The sequence below is a fragment of the Ictalurus punctatus genome, chromosome 7 (assembly GCF_001660625.3).
Source record: "Ictalurus punctatus breed USDA103 chromosome 7, Coco_2.0, whole genome shotgun sequence".
Classification (NCBI taxonomy): Eukaryota; Metazoa; Chordata; class Actinopteri; order Siluriformes; family Ictaluridae; genus Ictalurus; species Ictalurus punctatus.
In genome coordinates, this window is record NC_030422.2 from 25,154,094 (window position 1) to 25,176,704 (window position 22,611).

A 22,611-nucleotide genomic window follows, 5' to 3' on the forward strand; every position below is an offset into this window, starting at 1 on the left:
ACTTTTTTTTTCGAAATTGGGGTTGTAGATTATTCTACATAAATTATGCTAGCATAGATGGGAGAAACATTTAGATAAAAACTCTATGGAAATTTTAGTGAACAGTTTAAATATGATGCATTTAATTCAACACAGTTAAAGATCAAGTTGCTTTTTTGGCTCACTTGGATCAGTGCTTGTGCAGGTCCCGAGGTACACATTTGATTCCATTATGCTACTGTTTTTATCTGGGATGGAGATCATCATGGTCATTTCATAAAAGCAAAAATATCTCCTTTATTTTTTTTCTAACCAATATATAACTATTTGTATAACAGCTTCTTTCATTTTAAAAAAATATTCTACATTTGTTAATATTTGGTAAAATGACTTCAGTGAATATTAAAGAGATACTGATAGTAGTCACTTGGCATTAGTTTGGTTACATAGGCAATACCTTAACTATGGTACATGTGGTAAAATTAATTAGCATGAAGTTATTGGATTATAACCATGACACAAGTTGATTTGGTGATGCCTTTGCTTTTGTTCTCTGCAGTTTTCTACCATGTACTACAACTGCTTTTTGAAGAAATTTCATATGAATCTCAGTGTGAATGAAAAAGGCAAATGTCTGATTAGATTACATAACACAGGTAATAAGGATAAATTTCATGTCTGTGAGTGTCTCAATGGACTTCAAGGGGAAATCCTGTGACATAAAAGCAGTATAATTAACAAAGCAGCTGATATGCAAGGAGCATGACAATTTCTTAAGTTTTTTGTGGGTCTGATATGAATGTCTTTACTGCTCCTTACATTATTTGACATTAGTATTTAAACTAAATCTGAAGGTCAAAATACTGGTACTGTGTTTTCATCTAATTGGTAATACACATCCTTTGCAGAGTCCATCACTAAGTCTGTGTTTTCCCTTGTCGACATGAAACAGTGAAACCATGGAATAAAAGATACTAAATTGTTTCATTTCCTCATCCTTCAGTGTGGTCTCTGTATATGTCTTACAGTTAATTTTTTTATTTTAACTTTTAACTTTTCAGTCATGACCCCTGAGCACTACTATAATGAATGCACATTCAATCTTTATAATTAAATAAAAGAGAAACAGAAAATTTCAGCTAAGACAGCATGTTATGTCGATGGCCCCTTCTTTTCAAGTGAGACTCTGATGTGAGGAATTGAATAAGGTGTTTAGCCAAGCATTCTCTATAAAAAACTAGCATATTTCCCACCTAAAGCTACCTCCTCGCTGCTAGACCTATTGACCCCAATTTTCACTTCCAATTTCATTCCCCCGCCCAAGGACAACTTGGTCTTTATGCCTTTTGCTTTTTTGCCATGTACCAGCACTCCTACACACTAACTGTGAATGTGTTTTGTTTCTCCTCATCTCTGTTCAGAATCAATTAGCCTCCATGTCCCTGTGGATGCCAGTGCTTCTCCTGTCTAGGAGGAAATACTGCAAACTACTGGATTTGTGACTCATAGACACTGAAATATCATCTTGAGGTTTGTACCTTGCATGTTATGCTGTGCTCTGGTGTAGCTTACGGTCATGATGACTTTGTGTCTTGTACCTAACATTGATTTGTGTGTATGTGCACGAACAGTGAATTATAAACAGTGTTTACCATCATAGAAAGGCTTAACTTTCAAGGACACACACACACACACACACACACACACACACACATACAGGTTGTCACTCAGTATTTTCCATTCAACAGATGGTGTTTTATGCTAGATGGATGTACATGTAACGTGATTCTTGAAACGGCTTTACCTAATTATAAGGAATTTCATCTGTTCCATGTGATTAAATAACTTTTATTAAACAATATGAAATTTTACTTGAATCATTCAAAGATAAATGCTTCATCTTTTCTTGCTCATTTATCAATGATATTGTTTAACTGCAGAAAGCAATGAACATGTTTATGAAAAACAAAACAAACAAATATTCACTGATTCATTCTTAGTCCTGGCGTCCTTAAATACATTTGGATGGATAGACGGACATATTTACACTCTCAGTGTATTTCATTAAGCATTAAGCTTAAACATTTTAATTAAGTTTATGAGACTAATTTGGACCAACTGCCTTACAAAAATGAATCAGTTTTGGGCATAGACATAAATCATGACCAAGTACCTCAAATCCAGACTTCCTCCTTGTCCTTCATTTAGTGCAGGGGTCATAACCTGCAGCCTCATTATTAACAAGAGGGTCAAGCTCCCAGCCTCATGCTAATACACACTAATGCACACACACACACACACACACACACACACACACACGCACACACGCATAATTGAAATGAGCATTCAGAGATGCATGTGTTCATCAACACATACACAAACATACACAACCATGTATAAGTGCAAGCATTCAGATCATACATATGTGTGGAAAAACTGACTGAAAGAGAAAAAAGCAAAGGAAGGAGGGAGAAACTGAGGCACTGTGTAAGAGAGAGAGAGCCAGACTGAAGCATTGGGTATGACTAAGGTCCAGAATGGGAGTGAGGGTAGGGGAATGGTCTCTTTTGAACAAATGTGTCAACAAAAGCCTGCTCAAACTGTCAGGCCTGAGGCCTGGGGTGTTTACCACTTCTGTATCTATAACCAACAAATCAAGCCTTCCCCCTTTCTGCCGCCCCTCAGCCACCTCTCTTTATTAGGAACAGTAAATTAGGGCCCCGTCCATCTGGGTGTTAGCACCAATTATGGTATGAAGCTGTCAGGCCAGATTAGGCCAAGTGGGTAAGACAGGCATATGAGTGACCATTATTAATGTGAGATAATTATTAGCGAAGAGGAAAAAGGTGTGAGAGACAGAAAATCCAATACTAAAACTGTTAACAATATTATTGTTGTTTTGTATCACTAATAAAATGTAATAATGGTCCCAAATTTATAGCATTTTGGTTTTTAGCACATTAGACCATTTTTAATAGCCCTGAAGTTGTTCCTAGTTTATTTTATTAACTAACTTAACAGATTTTTGCAGAAATGTTGGCTGTGAACCTAACATACAATGAGAACCTCTCATAGTTTAATAAGAATAATGAAAAGCCCTCATCAGTGCAAATTTGTTGTTTCTTTTGTTGCTGCTCACAGGCGCTTGGTGATTTTCTGTCACACAAACTGCCAGCACCATAAAAGAGACATCATTAACTTTTTGCTCCATGGGAATGCAACAAGACCCAATCCAGCAGCCCCGCCTTACCTTTTACTTACCTCCCTCCCTCCTGTCCTCATCCCTTCTTTCTCTGCTCACTTGTCAAAGCCTCTCATTTGCAAAGAGAATGAGTGTAGTGTTGGAAGAGAGGGAGTGGACAACACACAATGAGGACCAAATTTTTGCCAGGGAGCAGTGATGCGCACCACCATCCTGCCTGATGGAGTGACCTAGTGGACAAGTGGAGGAGAAGTATGGGTAAAGTCAATGGGTGGTTGAACAGGGAAGCCAAAATGGGGATGGATCAGAAAACAGAGAGGAGGAGTGGAAAGAGCAGTAGGATGGGAGCAGGACTAATAGGGCCTAATTGAATTGGAAGTGCCAAGCAGACAGAGGCATTGGAAGTAATCTGATGTACCACAGAAGATAAAGAGTGGCCGATCCAGAGTGTCTGCCTCATGTGACAGACTGTAACATAGCCCGTGAGAGGGCAGCAGTTCCTTTTGTTCAAGGGACAAAAGGAAGGCAACAGCCTGGCAGGCAATGTCAGCCATGAGGAGGGAAACCACTACTCATGAGCATACGAAAGAGGTACATAAGTTTTGGGAAAGTTTAAAAAATTTCAAAAAAGTGTCAAAAATGCTGAGGGAAATTCTGACGTGTAATAATTATGCTTTCTTCCATCCACTGTATGAGTACTGTTGGATAAGATTTTTGATAGAAATAAAACACAAGGGCAGTAAAATATGGAGAATGAGAATTTATTGTGAATAAGGGAAAGAGCAGTGTCATGCTCTCTTCCTTCCATACAATGTCTCTTAAAAGTTAATTATAGCAAGTCCTAGGGCCTGCCCGAAAAGAGGAAGTGCAACACACAACACACACACCCAAGAGCATGAACTCACACACACACACAGAGACCCAGAGTAATCAGAATAACAAAGTAATGGCTAATGATTATTTTACTAAATCATACTGTACATATGCTAATGACAATGCAGAAAAAGCATACACTTACCCATGATAAAGGAGAAAAAGCACACAGGTGATAAATATTCTCACTCAAAATCAGCTCAGACATGCCATAAAAAGCAGAAGCTGGTTTTAAGAAACAAAGCACCTAAAAGTGCAAACTCAACAGGCCTCGAGAAGTCTGAGACAAAAATAAGCGGATTGGAAAAGAATCTAAAAAAAATCCAGACAGGACATCACCCAGACATCAGATGTAATGGTTTTTGGGCAAACCAGGGGTGTTTCGACTGTATAAAAAGGGTGCCCCATTTCAGGGGACTTTCAGATCACTCTGGGACATTCCTCTGTGCTATAAACCCTTGCTATTTCCTACTCATGGCTCTCTGTGTTTTTGTCTTCCTCAAACTGATGTAAGTACTTGATGATATAACTTAGCTGTGTTTAACCTTTTGGAAAATTAGAGACAACAGTACTATTTAGAAATGTTTAGATTATAACAGATTTCAAAGGAAACAAAAGTTTCCTTTGATTAGAAATTATGAACCATATAAACTATAATATCAAAACTATTGCTTTGTAAAAGTTGGTAAATTGATTGCTGATTTTAGTTGTTTCAGCAAAACACCACTATGGAAACTCCTTTATGGCATCCCTCCAAATACACCACATACAGACATTTTCACAATGTCCTCTGAGTGGTAGGCAGTGGGATACACATCACATGAACCATAGTTGGCAACATCTGCAAGAACGCAGGTGGCTGGAGTGGAAACAGAAAGGAATGATACAGAGGGTGTGTGTGTGTGTGTGTGTGTGTGTGTGTGTGTGTGTGTGTGTGTGTGTGTGTGTGTGTGAGAGAGAGAGAGAGAGAGAGAGAGAGAGAGAGAGATCTAAATTATTACACAATTTTTTTGTTCAAACACCCAATGGAGGGTAATAATACCCAGGAGGGTCATTAAAAAACTCACACATGTTCAAAAGAGGCTACACTCTACAAAATAAACTCATTAGATAAACAAAATAGGCACAAACAAATAACACGCAATATATGTTATATGTCCTCTTAAGAAAAGACAGGAAAAACAAACAGATGTTAACAAGTGTAAACCTGAAAAATGTGAAAAAGACATGTAGTGACAGTGTATTTTGTTGGTCATCTTTCCAGCCTGTAGTAGTCCAATTAGGATTTTTTCCCCTCTGCACATCTGAAGCAGTACTTGAAGTTGGCTACTGGCTTGGTGAGGCCTGTTTGGATGGGGGTTGGAGAGGGTTAGAGGGGGTGGTACTGAATCCAGAACAGGGCGAGCAGAGAACACAGTGGGTAGCATTGGACTGAGGCACGCAGATGTGTGATTGCATAGGACTAAAACCCTGCCAAGACCTGCTGTGTGGGGTCACAACCCTTACAGAATCAGTGTTTCTGCATGTCAGAACTAATGCAGGTCTTCCGGATCCCAACAGAGAGAGTGAGCGCGAAGGAGAGGGAATTTTAAGAAGGGCAAGAGGTTGTCCCAGATTGATTGGGGAAATAGCCTCAATGGCCAGGTGTATGGGCTCACAGTGAGGGGAGGTCAGCAAAGAGAGCAGGAATCCTTCAGGGTTCAAACAGCTATGCAGTACTGGGGCATACATTTTTAAGATCTCTGTGGAATTATCAAGAAAAATCACTCCCAGGAACTGCTGATAAAAATCTAGACTTTTAATCATACATAATTGTTATTGTTCAGTATCGTCCAACTCAATATCTGTCTGTTTCTATCTGTCTTCTTACTCTCCTCTCTTCCTAACCACTTTGACACAGCTGTCTGCTTACTGTACCACTTTGTCCTCAGCCAGACTGACTTTCCTGTGTTAGCTGTCTGTGCCACTTTGTGTCAGTTTAGATCACTTCCTGTCTTTCATTATCCAAATGTGATAGTATAAGACTATCTGTACTACAGTGTGCAAGACAAAGCACAGTATTATTTTTCTTATTGGCCCAGCAAGTTTACTATTTTAATGGCAACTAATCAGTCCACTAATCATTCTCATGGTATAACTTTATACTAACAGCTTTACTACAAAGCACTGCCACAGGGGGCTGAACACAAGGTCCACTAAATACTGACTAAAGCAAAGCATGTGCATATGTGCAGTCTTAGGTGTTGAGTGGAAGCAACAGGTTGTTTTTAACAGAGTCATGGTGCCACCATGAGGCCAATCTGAATTATAGCCCTCTAGGGAACAGGATTCTCAAGGATGCAATATAATAATGTGAGTTGGAATTTCCCCACAACAATCCATGAGTCAATCCTTAAGATTGGAGTAAAGATTGCATTACTTGCTCATATGTTACCTACTCCAGCAATGAAGACATACACTACAACAAAAGTGCACTCAGAAAACATTTTGTCTTGCTCTGTACATGACACATCATGAGTAATTTGATGACGAGATGTGCCATGTACCCACTCTGTACATGACACATCTTGAGTAACTATAATTTAGTCTGTTTAGCATTATTGGAAGCAATCATAATGAGTCTTGAACTGAATGTTACACACAAACAATGAACAACAGATAGAGTTCAAAGAAGCAATTAATTGTGCACTCACTCATTTATGACATTTTCATTCTTAAAGATATTATTGTAACAATGATTATGATGTTATTATAAACAGAACTAATACTAAAATTCCAAAATTCACTTTTTTCAAGTCTAAGAAGCCTGACATAGGTGAGAATACAGAAAAAAATCATTATTTTTAATAGTTGTCTTTTTTACCCACTTTGGAATTTTAAATTTGTCTACTCAAAATGCAAACAATGTGTTGTATTTTCATTCAACGTGCCACTTTTATGTAAACTTTCACACATCCTTAGTATCATTATATCATAGTAATTTGTTGTTGCTCTTCCTCTTTCTACTATATTGCATTCATGGCATCATAATTATGACCAGAGACATTCTAAGACCAGAGGGTCATTCTAAGCCTTAAGTACACCTGTGACAGTATCTGTGCTATAATAGTGAATGAGAGTTTGTATGTTTCTGTGATACCATTTACTGTGATGAATTCATAACCTTTTATTTGAATGTTTTGGTTCACAGAGATATTATCAGATATTAGAAAGCTGACCAAATTGACATGAGTATCTGTCAATTATATAGAGGCAAATTAAAACAGTATGAAAGTGAAGTAAACCTGAATAAAATAAATTGAATAAACACAATAATAAAACAATGATCTAGGTAACTATACATAAACAGTAAAAAGAAAGAGATGGTACAATTCTTCTTAGTGAAATGTATATGGTCAGTGTTACTAAACCTAGTAACCCTACTGCTTCACACAAAGGTTTGATGCTGGTCTTTTCTCAGAAAAATTTATGGAGATTCATGGCACACAATAATCTATTATACAATTTCTTTTCCATATGCTGATTCGCCTTTCCAAAACATAGACACATAGATTACCTAACTGTCCAAAGAAAACCACATTTTATGTCTTTGTTGCATTCTCAATGTGAGAGGAGGTGCAGCGAGTCAAAGAGAAAAAGAGTGTAATTGACCGGTGCAAACAACTCCAAAAGATCACGCCAGCAATCTGGGGGATTTTGGGGACATTTTTTCCCCCCACACTCATTTACCCCCTGCTTTAGCTTTCTGGTAGGTCACATCACCTCTCCCCTAAAAGGAAAAGCTTGGACCTATAAATGGGGTGAGCATGCATGCACAGCTTTATAAACATTTAAGGACCAATTCCCGAGCCCCCTTGTCCATAGGCAGCCTGACCTGTGTGACTCTATTCATTGAGAAAGTGGATGTCTTAAAAATGGCACTGGAGTGATGCTGTCACAGCAGTAAGGACTAAAGGACTTAACAGAGGAATCCATGAATTAGTATCCATTAAAGTTGTCCTGGGAGATAGGGATGCCACAGGGTTACACAGCTTTAATAGTGTGCTAAATGCCTATAAACTATGTACTTTTTATATTTGTTTCACAGCATCTACAGAGTATTGGATCCCTGTGACACTGAACACCAGACCACAGTAAATATAAAATCCACACTTTATTTCATCATTATATAATACATTCTGTTAAGCATTGTTCTACTACAGCACAAACAATGGCAATTTGTTCAAAGCTCATGACTTCTTAAAAAAAAAAAGCTAAATATATAAGTACCTATACTTTATAGGTACATATTTAGCAATATACAGACCAACCATGGTTGGTCTATTACACTGACCTCAATATTGGGGGTTATGATTAATGACGAGTATCATGAAAGCTACCCAGGCAGGCTAAAAGAGTGCTTACTATAAGAAATTAGCCTTTCTTTATTTCCTTGAAGCAAATTCCTCAGTGCGCACGGTGACACAGTGGGTAGTATTCCTGCCTCACAGCTCCAGGATCCCTGTTTTAATTTCAATCCCAGGTTACTGTCTGCGCAGAGTTTTATATTTTCTCCCTGTGCTTGCACAGCATAGGTTTTTCTGGGATTCTATGGTTTTCTCACACTGTCCAAACCCATTTCATTTTCTTCACTTATACATTTGATATTCATATTATTATAAAATACATCTAATCTACTTCAACCAATAGATTAGAGGAGATGGTGGGCACCAGGAGGCCCTTATGTCAAATCCATCCCTTAGACTGGGGGCAAAAGGTAACCCACTCAATTCCATTGCGCATTTTCTGCCCAGGAACTGAAAGTGTTCAGTCAGTGTTCAATAATGATCATTCTTCTCTCAGTTGTTGGCCTACTACTCACAGGTCGCCTCCATGTTCTCCTCCTGTATCACACTGTTGTCCACCTTCTCCAGACATAGATAGAATCTGTACTTTATCCATCAATTAAAAGGTATTTTGAAATGGAGAAAAGGACAAATTTAAATAGTGTGAAGAAGATTGCTTCAAAATAAGTGCCATCATATACAACACGCTCATTTTAGTGCACATAATGAATTTTGTGTCACAAGCATTTTGGAACCAACTTTTGTTTTTAGTATGTTCTTGAAGCAAACAATTAAATAAAATTCACAATTTTGTTATAATTGCATGCCCAAACACCACAATATAGCACGAATCTCTTATTTTACACTGTTTCTACAATGTTACAGTGAAACCATACTAAAAGGGAAAATAATACTTATTGTATTATATCTGACTGTATTGTATTTCCAATTTTGCATTCTTTATTTAAAGAATGTGAGTAAGAAAAGCCGATCCAAGATGGCTTCAAAAACTTGTGACACAGACTGAAAATAAAACTAACTTTGGTTTACTCTATATGAGCACTTTTTCAGTAAAGAGCGTAAGCTGATGAAACTCTTGTGCATGTGAGAAATAGTTTCAGTTCTCCTTTGCCTTCAAACTTTCTTTGTAAGTAATTCCTGTTCAGTTCAATATCAGTTCTCATAGATATTCTGGCTTGTTATGAAGATGTGGAGTTCAGGAACAGATTTCAGAAATTTAGGTAAGATGTACAAATCTAATTTTTCAATGTGTATACTATCTCAGATTCTAATGGGACTGTAAAGAAATGCTTTATTAAAATAAAGGGCAAAGAAGTTACAGTGAGAGTTAAAGTTACTGTAAAGCTGTAAGTTACTGTAACCCTACTTTTGTCATACAGTTGATATTAGACATTGTTAATAGAAGTTGTTGTGCACAAGTACCTAATGAGTAGCCTTTTTTCAATAAAAGTCACACATTTCTCTTGTCACTTGCACTTTCCTTAGACGTATTTTCTAATTCTACACAAACACACACACACACACACACACACACACACACACACACAACCACAATTCTGAAAAAGTTGGGACAGTATGGAAAATGCTAAAAACAACAACAACAACAACAACAAAGAGGAGTGATTTGTAAATGTACTTTAACTTGTATTTAAACAAAAACTGTAAAAAGACACGATATTTCAAGTTTTACCTAATCAAGGCTAATAAACGCTTATTTTGAAATTGATGCATGCAACTTGTTCCAAAAAAAAGTTGGGACGGGGCAATTTAGGACTAATAACGATGCGACAAGTTGAAATAAGAAGGTGACGTGAAACAGGTGAGGCATATGGTGGTATATCAGTGCCCATGGCATGGGTAACTTGCACGTCTGTGAGGGTATCATTAATGCAGATTGATATGTACACATTTTGAAGCAACATATGTTGCCAAACTACATTCTGCCTGGATTACAAGTGCGTGGTTGCGTAAGCCGTTGCATGGCCTGCCTGCAGTCCTAACCTGTCTCCTAGTAAGAACGTGTGGCGCATTATGAAGTACAAAATAAGGCAACGAAGGCCCCGTACAGTTGCACAGCTGAAGAAATACATAATGGATGAATGTGGGAAAATTCTGCTTGCTAAACGTAACCAACTTGTGTCTTCAGCACCCAAACGCTTAATAAGTGTTATTAAAAGAAAAGGTGATGTTACACAGCGGTAAACAGTCGACTGCCTCAACTTTTTTGGAGTGTGTTGCAGTCATCAGATTTGAAATGAGTGTATATTTTCAAACATAAATTAAATTCACAAAGTAAAACATATATATATATATATATATATATATATATATATATATATATATATATATATATATATATATATATAGTGTGTGTGTGTGTGTGTGTGTGTGTGTGTGTGTTGATTAGAATTGCATTAGCTGTTACTGTACGAACCACAGACTTTTAAAAATGGTCGTTGAAAAAAAAAAAATCTCTGTTTACTCAGTCAGCATGTTCAGTGCCCAAGTCCCACCCCCCAAAGTTCCTGAACTTTGAAAAAGTATCATCTCCCGAGTAGGGACTTTCGGAGAGGGAAATATTTTACCCGAAACTTAATTTAGACCCTGTTCCCTGCAGTGGAAACACACCAAGTACCTCCAAAACTCCTGGGGAAAGTTCCTGTGGTGAAAACGTGGCTATTGTTGAAATTGAGCTTTAGCTTGATTGTGATAGCATGTCCAATACCATGCATGTACACATCGTGTCTTGACTGTATAATAATGTCAGTCACTGAATGGATGTATATTTAATCATACTCACACTGCCCACAAGTACCTTAACCTTTATCCATTTATTTTTGCCCAAGACTCTGAGGATGAGAGTGTCCTTTCTTCAGAGGAGGAACAAGACATTCAGGTGCTTTGATAAAATATTGCTATGTTCCTGCATTATTAAGTATTTTGTTAAGTCATATTTACCCTATTATTAATAACTTTTGCAGTGTGAGATTTTGGAGAAGCAACGAGATGAAGCCAACCAGAGACTGTCTCAAATGGAGGAAGGTGAGCTGACCGGGGCAGCCTTGTTATTTGTCACAAGTAGAAACTGAACTGACGTTGATATACTTCTTTTATGAATTTAATGTGCACAGAAGCTATTATTTTTAACTTTAAGTGACACACTATCTTCTTTCAACATTGTTAATCCTGCTTTACTAATCTTACTTTTTATGCATGAATTTCCATTAGCATCCACTCAGCTGCTGAAGGAGATAAACTTGCTGGAGATTCAGTTTCAGATTGAACGCTCATGTAGAGAGAATGCTGAGGCAGTTGCCGTAAAGGTGGGTCCAATAATCCGTCCAGTTACAGGAAAGGGCTTTTGATCCTGAGCTTGGGCTGCTGTCACTGTGGAGTTCTGGTCTCCCAGAAATATGCCAACATGCCAACATGGAATTTAAACTGTTCCTAAGTGTAATGTAAATGGACGTGAGAATGTGTGTTCATGATGCCTCCTGGGATAGGCTCTGGTTTCCCTATTATTAGGCCTTTTTTAGGATTATAATGAAGAGTGTGTGTGTGTGTGTGTGTGTGTGTGTGTGTGTGTGTGTGTGTGTGTGTGTGTGTGTGTGTGTGTGTGTGTGTGTGTGTGTGGCATATGCAACATCATCTGTACCCAATAAATAGATTCAGCAGTAGCAAAGCAAATCAATCTGAACTCTATTTATTTATTGATTATCTTTCCTCATTACTACAGTCATTATTTTTTAATTGATTAATTTCTTGGTTTCTAACTAAAAACTGGCAACATTTAGAGAAGCAGCGTTTTATATTGCATAGCATTGTACAATATATCATTATTATTTAGTAATGCTTTCAATGAATGAATGCGTGCAATACTTTTGCATTACTGTACTGTTGCCTTAATCACAACACATGACCTTTGAACTCACAGGTAACAAAAGAGAACAAGGCCTTAAAGAGAAAAAGTCAGGCTCTCCTGCCCCTGATCCCAGAGCTGCCTGAAAACCTTGCTACTCTGAACTTGGACCTAGAAGGTGACTCTGCTTCTGACTTTAACACGTCAGTGGAATTGGCAGAAGACCCCCTTCTCAAAAGTCAGACCCAGATCAGAGGTAATCCACCATCCTCAGATTCACACTGCACAGAACTGCTACACACATATTCATTCATTCATTGTGCAGCACCCACAATGCCAGTCCATGTAAATTAGCTCTTACTACAGAAACAAGTGCATTAACACAAACCTGTGATTTGACTTGCAGCCAAATCTACCATCTGAGCTGCTGTCAAACATAAATCAACAATAATCTGAATAATTTACAATAGCAATTAATCAGCACTTTCTGACCACTTTCTTTTTTTTATTTATCTATCTATTTATTTATGTGTTTGTTTGTTTTTTTACTGGTTGTGCGTGTTTATATGTCACAGGTCCCCAGACCTGGTCCTGGAGTCTCCTGTGCTATACGTATTACTGTTTTCCCTGCTCTCAACACAACACGTGGTTGTATTATAGCAGCGAAAAGACTAAAATGTGCAGGACAGGGGGTTGGGAACCTCTGTGATATGAGGATTGACTCCTACATTAATTGCATTTTAGCTGCAAATTCAAGTCCATAGTCGAACTTTTACCTCATTGCTTAATCGCTATTTGTATAGGTGTACAAACATATACATTTAATCACCAAATTAATTTTTTACATTAATAATAATAACAACCCATTGTGTTGTCAGAGCTTCAGTCCTCTGTTGATCAGCTCTTGGGGGAGAAGATGCAGTTGTGTGAGCAGGTAGAAGTCTTGAAAACAGAAAAGGAAGAACTGAAAGAACAGGTACAGAATATGCTGAGAGAGTGTGTGATGCACTGCATCAAATGTGACAATACTCATTTTATTCTTTTGGGAGGATTATATTCTCTGAGGATGTGAAATGTGTTGTGATACTACATTTTTTAAACATCACTCTCAACAGCTTGCAATGGAGGTTCAGGAGAAAGAGGCTATTTTGAGGAAATTAACTAAACAGAGTCGAACAGTGGACAAAATGAAAAGAGGTGACTGGCAACTAATAGACCTTTTTATTTATTTGCTGGTTCACTTGTTTGCTTACATATTCATTTATTTCTTTGCAAATACACTATTCTATTTTTCTATAAAAGGTTTTTTTTGTGCAATTCTTCTTTTCTTGCTCTCTGTATATATTTATGTGTGAATGCTGAGCATAGTATCCCAGCTTGTTACAGAAGAGTTTGCAGAGATGTCACAGAAGTTGGAAATGGAGCAAGGACTCAGGCATCATGCTGAAGAGTTTGCGCAACAGGTAGTTCTACCAAAGTTGGGGATTTTCCTTAAGGCAAATGTTGTGGTAATACATATTATGAACAATGTTTAGAGGATTTAGAGGATTTCTTTCTCTTCAAAATACAAATGCATTTACACCTGTCTCTACTTATCCTACTTATTGTAGGATAAACACAGTGGTGGTCAGGAGGAAAGGGTCAGACCAACCATTAGTACGCCTGGTCAATAAATGTGTATTAGGAACAGACAGCATGTTGTCTGTCATTCAGCTAAGTATGAGTAGACAAGAGGCAAGATGTCTTTTTCCCAATTTCCCCCTATTTCAGCAACAACCCTTTTGTTCTGTGTATATTGGGATAATGGAAAATACACACTCACACATACACACACAGGCTGCAACTTGTTTTTATTAATGCCAGCTGTTCTGGCATTTATCCTCTATGTGAGCATCTCAGCACAGAACACTACCTTGCGTTCACCCACACACACCCCTCCGCAATAATTAGTACCCATCAAGATGGCAGTTTGTAAACTGAAGCTTTTTAGCCCCCGGTCCTTGGCTGACACTTTATATCCGCCACCATTATTGTTGCCTTTGTCCATATTGTTCACCATTGGCAGATGGCATAATGAAGGCCTTGCAGGGGGGAATTTCACCTGTGAAAGGGACCCCTACTGTTTACACCCCACTCAGTCTCACTCTCAATGGCCCACCACACACTAAACAGCTTGAATGAGGCTCTTTATTGCTAGTCCTGTCCATTTATGTGTTTTACCCTGTTTTCAAAACACATTCATTTCCTTATTTGAATTTCTGTTACAAAGAGTCTAATGAAGGCCTAACCCAAACAGAAAGTAAATGCAGGCTTGTCTTCATACAAAGAGCTGCAACTATTCACTTGTCAAAACCAGGCTTTTTTGGTCTAATTGCGATGCTGTTGGTGATCACTGGTTGAACTCTGGTGGCTACATAGTGAACCAAGAGCTCTTCATACATGCGAGAAGTGAAAGTTATGATCTAAAACCAAAACAGATTCACTTCCAGGGTCTTCTTCTGGTTCCTGGTTTTTAACTGTATGACAAGAATCATTGAAGGACATGTGAATTGTGAAGGTGGAGTCAGAGATGTTTCAATGATTTGGTGATAGAAATGATTTTTTTTAATCAATTGTCTTTGTTTAACAAAACCCTAAATAATTACTGGCTTCATGCGCACAATCAATAACCCAATAGTTGGTTTGAATACTGGACTGTGGGCGGGGTCATATATTAGTAGATGATATATACTGAAAACAAGCCATAATTCATCTTTTGAATGTTTATGATTGAGGTTGACCCAATAAATGTTCTTGTTAAACTTTTGTGCCCTGAAATCAAAAGGGACATTAATTTGATTTATTATTTCAAGAGCTAACGGACTGTTTAATTGGGAACGGGTGAGTATAGGTGCTGGTGAAGCAGAAGGAGAGCCACAGGCAGAGCCTGGCCCTGGTACAAAATGAAGAGGTTGATGCACAGCTTCAGCAAGCCCTTGAGCAGGTGGCTCAGCTCAGCAAAGCACTGGAGGAGATACGACTGCATCAACAACACCAGGTGTGTGTGTATGTGTGTGTGTGTATGTGTGTGTGTGTGTGTGTGTGTGTGTGTGTGTGTGTGTGTGTGAGAGAGAGAGGGGTGGTGGTAAAATTACCCAAATTCTTCGCTTAATTAAAAGTGCAATTACTCTTCTAAAGTAGAAAAATACTCTGGTAAAAGTGGAATCGTGATTTATTGGCCTATGACATTAGCGTATCCAAAGAATTCGAGTCTGCCATTGAGCTTGCTGTTGTGCTTATAGTCATTAAACATTACAGCAGACAAGGAAAAGGACAACACTTGTAATATAACACAGATTTTACATGCAACTATTACATATAACTATTTCACTGTAAGTAAAACAAGAATATGTCACAGAGAAGGTTGCACAGACAAATATTGCACACAAAAGTTGGTGCATCTTGAGCACAAAGCAAATGCTGTCTATGAATCAGTCATCATGTTTGTGAGACAATGAAATGTAGTACAGGGAAGTACAGCTTCAGATTCTTTATTCAAGTTAAAATAGAAAAGTAAAGTCTTACATTTACTAAAATATGGAATTAAAAATTCAACCAAAAAAAAATGTCTGCCTCAAATCACACACTAATTTTAATTACTGATGGTAAATTAGTGCCTCTAAGGACATGACAAAACATTAGCTAAGACTAACAACAGCTTTATTCCTAATCTCTTAAATGTTAGCTAGCAAGATAATAACTCTGATGATGGGATAGTGTTTGAAAATACATATAATAGTATAATATATTATAATATAATAATAGTCAAAAGAAAGTGCACAGCCATGTACTTAAATACAGTAACACCATTTAACAGTACAGTAAAGTCATTGAAGTTTGTTACTTCCCATCTATGGTGTACATAGTGTGTCTGACTTTATGTATGCTTGTGTGGAGGAGAACATGGGCAATGTCGGTTTACAAAAGCAGAAATGATCAGAAATGATTCACTTGTATCTTTATCCTAACTGCCCTCCTGGATTGTGGTTCTTTCTTGTAGAGAAGTCAGTCTCAGGCAGTAATGGAGGAGTTTAATGCTCTTACTGAGCTGCAGATGGTCAAAGCTCAGCTAGAGACCAACATAAAGGAGAGGATGAAGATAGAGAATCATTTGAGAGACTCGCAAAACACTGTGACAGAACTGCAGGAGGAAGGTGAGGCCAACTGTGCTGTGTTAACATTAGTGTAATTAGTTCAGACAAATATCCTGTCAGAAGAAGGAGGGTTTAATGTTACATGACATAATTAAATAAATAATTTATTAATATGTTCTCAGTTAAGCAGCTTCAGGATATGCTGAAAACGGTCACAATGAATCCTCTTATTGAATCTGGCCTATCAAATGAAGAGACTGTCACTCCAGCACCACTTTCTTCAACTCCTTTTCCTCCACTCCCTCCTCCTCCACCACCACCACCACCACCACCACCTCCTCCTCCTCCTGTGCTCTGCACAAGTCCTATTGAGTAAGATCCAAATGACAATTTTCACCATTATCATGACATTTACAGTATACATAACAAGCACAATACAGAACCCTGTGAAAAGACCTAAGACAGTATGATAAATATATTGATGTATGCCTCCAGCCCGTTGGATGCTTTGAGGAACAGAAAGAAAGTTGGAAACAATACCACTGACTTGAAGAGTAAGAGCTATATGTGTATCTATTTCTCCATTATACAAAATCTGTACTTTGCAGGGATGAATTTGACTCACTTCTGGTCTGCCATTTTGTTATCACAGAGCCTGCAATGTCTGTAGATGTGAAAGCCAGGGCAGTGGATGAAATGATGGAGAGAATTAAGAAAGGGATTGTACTGAAACCCACCCAGAAACCCCCACAAGTAAATAGATTCAAAGCAACTGTGTTATATTTTTTAAAACCTCAGATCTAAATGAGGGGAAATTATTGTTTAATATCACTTTTCTTTTTTTCCCCTTACAGGCTGGCTTGGATGAAGACTCATGGAAGGTTAGTGTTTATTGAATTATAACTCTTAGACTTACATACAAAATACATATTAGTGTATGTTAATGGTACATTTTTCAAAAGCAGTTTGTAAATAAGATGTGTGAAAAATTAAAAGAAAAAACAATACAAAGTCTTTGAGTTTACTGAGACTACAGTCTATCTGTGTACTTTTTCAGTATAAATACTGTCTGTACCAAATACTAAGCTTTTAAAGTAACAAGTAACTGCCATTATAAATCCTTGAATCTAGTGCTAATAGAGTTGTGTTGCAAGATAATAAGATGTGTTTTTTGTCATAGGATCAAAGAAGTGAGAAGAGGAAATCTGCTGTCCTTGAGTTGCAGGGAATACTGGTAAATAGTGTCGTCCTTTTAAAGCCATCCACTTTTAGATTTCACAATTTCACAATTCCTTTACTTGCAATTACTATGCAATTCTGAATTTCATTTCTCATGAAATGACTGTGATAAGAACTGATATTAGTTAACCTTTAGTTAGCTGTATAAACCTAAATAAACTCATCGGTCACTTTAAAAAGAACACCTGTACACCTGCTCATTTATTCGGTTATCCAATCAGCCAATCATGTGGCAGCAGCACAATGCATAAAACCATGCAGACAAAGGTCAAGAGCTTCAGCTAATGTTCACATCAAACATCAGAATGGAGAAAAGGTGTAATCTCTGTGACCTTAACTGTGGCATGGTTGTTGGTGCCAGATGGGCTGGTTTGAGTTTCTCAGAAACCGCTGATCTCCTGGGATCTTTACACAACAGTCTGTAAAGTTTACACAGAATGGTGCAACAAACAAAAACAACCTGTGAGTGAAAGGTCTGCAGGCTGAAATGCCTTGTTGGTGAGAGAATTCAGAGGAGAATGACCAGAAAAAGCTGTTGAACTGTATCTGCATTTTTATTTTATTTATTTATTTTTTTGCTTTGCACTGCTGCAACATGATTGGCTGATTAGATAACTGCATGAATGGGCAAGTGTACAGGTGTTTATAATACAGTGGACAGTCAGTGTATGTTCTTTTAGTAGAGCACTACCTATTCTTTAGTTCTTAAGTAGTTGTTTTTGTGGTGATCTAACTCGACTGACGGATTATCACTCAGGACACCATAAAAAAACCAGGACCCAAAAGGATGGCATCCAGGAAGAGGATTAGTCGTAATATAGGGGAGGCGGAGCTGCTGATGGTCTTGCAGAGGAGAAGGCGGGCAATTGGGGATGATAAAGACTCCCTACCTCCTGCAGCTCAGGGTAAAGATTTTTCATTTAGATCCAGATCCAGTGCTCAGTTATGAAAAAAAAAAAAAAAAAAAAAAAAACAATAAACAAGCCTTTATTTAAATTTGTTATTGCCTTCATCTCAGGTAATCTTTGGGTGACATGAATCCCCCCCCCCCCCCCCCCCCCCCAGAGAAAGGAAACTGTGCACACTTGTAAAAATGTACAGGCATTGTCATATTTAGAAGTTATCATAGGGAATATGGAGAAGGTTGTGTCAGGTCCTGTTGTTACGTTAAACATATAACCTCCAATGAATTGAAATAAATGTAACTGTGCCTGGAGTGAACATTCATACAGCTTTAGTATTAGTACTCATGGTTCCTGTAATTGCTGTCCATCCAATACTGTAGATCCACATCCTGCATCCACAATCACAAGCTCCTCAAATTGGCTAGCAGAGAGTGGGAATTCTCCTGTCCTGCGGAGGCTGAAGCATAACCGGGAAAATAGAAACTCACGCATAAGAGCATCAGAATGTATCATCTGGGAAGACAAGTGAAGATAAAAGGAGTTGATGATGTCTCTTGTCATTATATTGTTATTAATACGATGATCACATAAGAGTTGGAACCTAAATAAATTTAACATAAATTAAGTTGGAACCTATAGTACCCCCTGAAACTGTTGGAACTGCAAAGCTAATTAATTTGTTTTTTGCTGAAGACTGAGCATTTGGGTTTGAGATCAAAAGACGAATATGAGAAAAGAGTTTAGAATTTCAGCTTTAATTTCCTGGTATTTATATGTAGATGAGTTAAATGACACAGAACATAGCACATTTCGTATTGGATCACACAATTTGTAGACGAGCAAACATATAGGAATATGTGACTGACAGGTGTTCTTTGTTACCCAGGTGTTTCCTGTTAGATCGATTGTATAAACAATAAATAGCTCTGATAAGCAGCTACTCTTGGTTTTGCCTATAGTCTCACCTGTGAAGGTTACATTTGTTGTTAAAATGATAAGCCAACATGTATATGGGAGAAATACAGGCCATTTTGAAGATGAGAAAATAGGGAAAATCAATCAGAGGCAATGTACAAGCATTGGCCACAGCCAATACAACAATTTAGAATGTCCTGAAAAAGAAAGCGCAACAGACACTGAATGGGTCGGCCAAGGAAAACAACAACAGCTGATGACAGAAAAATTGTGAGTGCTGTGAGGAAAAACCCAAAAACAACAGTCAGTGACATGACCACAATCCACTGTTCGAAGAAGACTTCAGAAATATAGAAGCAAACTAGAAATATAGAAGCAGAGAAGAAATATCAAGTTCGTACTACAAGATGCAAACCACTCATCAGCAGTAAGAATCTGAAAGCCAGATTGGAATTTGCAAAGAAATACAGAGATGAGCCATAAAGGTTCTGGAACCAAGATTAACCTCTACCAAACTGATGGAAAGGCCAAAGTGTGGAGAATCTGTGAAACATGGTGGAGGTAGTGGCATGACTTGCATGGCTGCTTCTGGAACAGGCTCAGTAATCTGTATTGTTGATGTAACTTATGATTGTAGCAGAAGAATTAATTCAAAAGTTTGCAGGAGCATATTGTCTGCCCATTTACAGAGAAATGCATCCAAATTTATCAGGAGGAACTTCATCATGCAGCAAGAAAATGACCCAAAATGGAGAAAAGGATCACCCTAGAAAAGGATCACAGAAGATGAAACCAACAATTTGGCGATATCAATTTGTTGCAGGCTTGATTGTAATTGTAGTTATTGCAATTAACCAAATATTAAGTGTTATTTACTTTCATTTACTTATCTGTTCCTATACTTTTGCTCACTTAAAAATTGGGTGGTCTGATGCAAAAGGTTCTATGTTTTATGTTGTTTAACACATCTAGATGTAAATATCAGGAAATAAAAGCTGAAATCCTAAACTCTTGTCTCATATCCGTCATTTGATCTGAAACCAAAATGTCTTTGGTGTATAGCAGAAACAAAATTATTGGCCTTGTTGTTCCAATAGTTTCAGAGGGGACTATAAATAAAGTTTCATGTGTGTATGCTGAAGATTATTTGTCATTAAAGATTTAAAAGATCAAATACACTGAACTTTTTGAAAATAATTTTCATTATTCGTTATCATTAATCATTTGAAATAAGATGTTATGGTGTTGAACATAGTCCTCAATTACCAATTTCCAAAGTAAAATTGAAAGCAAGTATTCAGTTTATATTTGAATTGACGATGTATCAGTTTTATCAATAAACCAGAAACTTTCAAGGGACCATTCAGAATGATTAATGAATAAATAAAAGATACTTATTGTTCAGTATATTTATGAATATTTCGTTATTTTCTTCTGTTCCTTGCTAGATTTGTGCACTTCTAAGAAATAAGTGATTCTGCGAGGTGTCATCACTCTTTCTTTCTTCATCTCTCAATATTCTCTATGTGTGTGTTTTTAAAAGCCTCTAGGCGAGTTCATTCGAGCATCAAGAAGATGGGGAGAGGTGCTATTTTTTCTCTCTCCACACCATCATACTGGTATTCTTTGCTAAAAGCATTTAAGTGGAAAGGAATTATTTGCACTGTAGTAGCTCTTGGCTTTCTGCTTTTAAACTCAATTTATTCTATAAGAGTTCTTTGCACCCCCTTGAGAGAGCCCTTTATCTAGCGAACATTATAAAGAATTTATATCTCATACCAGGAACTGTAAGGTGTCTGATTTATCTGTGTGTGTGTGTGTGTGTATGTCGGGGGTGGTTATGGATGTGTGATTTAGATGAGGGTGACATGGTGGCACAGTAGGTAGTAGTGAGAAATCGCCACCTCGCAGCTCCAGAGTCCATAGTTTCATCCTGAGCTCAGGTTATTGTCTGTATTGAGTTTTTGTGCTTTAGTTCATGTCTGTGTGGGTTTTCTCTCCCTGACCAAAAACAGGCCAGAAGGTGGATTTGCTATGCCATATCACCCCTAGTGTGAATAAGTGTTCATGTGGACTGCCATACCATTCAAGGTTTCAAGGTTCAAGCACAAAAAACGTTTTCCAACCAGAGATTCGTCGTGGCATTGTGGGAAGTTATTGAAACTGTGATGGAAATGTCAATGACATGTTACCTTAAATATTTATAATGCACATTTTTCCAAGTAAAACACTAAATCAATTAAAACCATTAATATTGTAGCATTTTATTGTACCCGTATACGTAAAAAGCAATAGAAGTTGAGTTACCCTTGGGCCATATATCATATATCACAATATACAGAATATCCCAATAGTCTCCATACATATGGAAAATTAACAATTTTTAGCAAAATGACTTCCAAATTTATTTATTTTTTTAAATACTTCATTTATATTAGATTTTTTTTTTTTTACAGTTAGCCTTTAAGAATGCCTTTGTCAAATGTAGAACGTATTGAAATCATTCTCATGGCTTGGATCGGGAAGCTGTCGCAAGCTTGCAATGTGTTTTAACAGGTAACATGGCGAGCACATCACACACCACATGTTGCCAAACTTATTAACAAATTCAAAAAGACTGAAATGTTTGCAAACCAACTGAGAAGTGGACGTCCACTGACATCTACTGATGAAGGCACAACTGGTGAGTGCATACAGAGTTCTGTATGTATGCAAACTTTTGGGACACCCTGTAGTTCTTAGCATGTAAGAGTTAAACATAAATTACAGTATTAAATTGCTTACAGTCCTGTAAAAAGTACAATGAGAAGAATTTAAAATTTGAATTTACACGCATGGACAGTGACATTAAGGCTCCTCCCTTTCCCAAGTGTGATCTGATATATTTGAACACTCTGCTGAAAAACAAACAGGCAATAGGAACCCTCATAGAATTTGTAATGATTTTAATGGTTAAAATGGGAATTGTATTGGTTTTTATGGAAAATGTAAGGGTCTCTACTGGTAATTTGTTGACTTCTACTGGTGGATACAATTAAGTACCAATAATGGTAATAGTAATGTTTTTAATGTTTAGCTAATGGTTTGTAATGGTATTTTATAGTGGAAACCTTTGGAATTTCTGTGACCGTTTCTGGGGTATTTTTTTTTCAGCATGGCA

General features: G+C 37.5%; 1 protein-coding gene across 2 annotated transcripts; it reads left to right on the forward strand.

Moving 5' to 3' along the window:
* The first annotated feature begins 4,494 nt into the window (after nt 1-4,494).
* Nucleotides 4,495-20,855, forward strand: shtn2 (shootin 2). Of its 2 annotated transcripts, XM_017472590.3 has the most exons (19): nt 4,495-4,563; nt 8,142-8,187; nt 9,546-9,620; nt 11,247-11,296; nt 11,382-11,442; nt 11,629-11,723; nt 12,335-12,515; nt 13,138-13,235; nt 13,375-13,456; nt 13,628-13,722; nt 15,150-15,296; nt 16,299-16,452; nt 16,575-16,764; nt 16,888-16,946; nt 17,045-17,145; nt 17,247-17,273; nt 17,573-17,626; nt 18,389-18,536; nt 18,917-20,855. In XM_017472590.3, the coding sequence occupies exons 3-19, from the start codon at nt 9,581-9,583 to the stop codon at nt 19,063-19,065; spliced, it is 1,731 nt and encodes a 576-aa protein (XP_017328079.2). In that variant the 5' UTR covers nt 4,495-4,563; nt 8,142-8,187; nt 9,546-9,580; the 3' UTR covers nt 19,066-20,855. The 2 variants fall into 2 exon arrangements, with proteins under 2 accessions (XP_017328079.2, XP_053537872.1); XM_053681897.1 differs by lacking the exons at nt 4,495-4,563; nt 8,142-8,187 and having other exon boundaries at nt 9,502-9,620.
* The last annotated feature ends 1,756 nt before the right edge of the window (nt 20,856-22,611 follow it).

Excerpts from the sequence above, each read along its gene's own strand:
- shtn2 (XM_017472590.3), top strand. The coding sequence starts at position 9,581 with ATGAAGATGTGGAGTTCAGGAACAGATTTCAGAAATTTAG. Across the intron at positions 9,621-11,246 it reads AACAGATTTCAGAAATTTAG|ACTCTGAGGATGAGAGTGTC; the intron begins GTAAGATGTACA and ends TTTTTGCCCAAG. Across the intron at positions 11,297-11,381 it reads AGGAGGAACAAGACATTCAG|TGTGAGATTTTGGAGAAGCA; the intron begins GTGCTTTGATAA and ends TAACTTTTGCAG.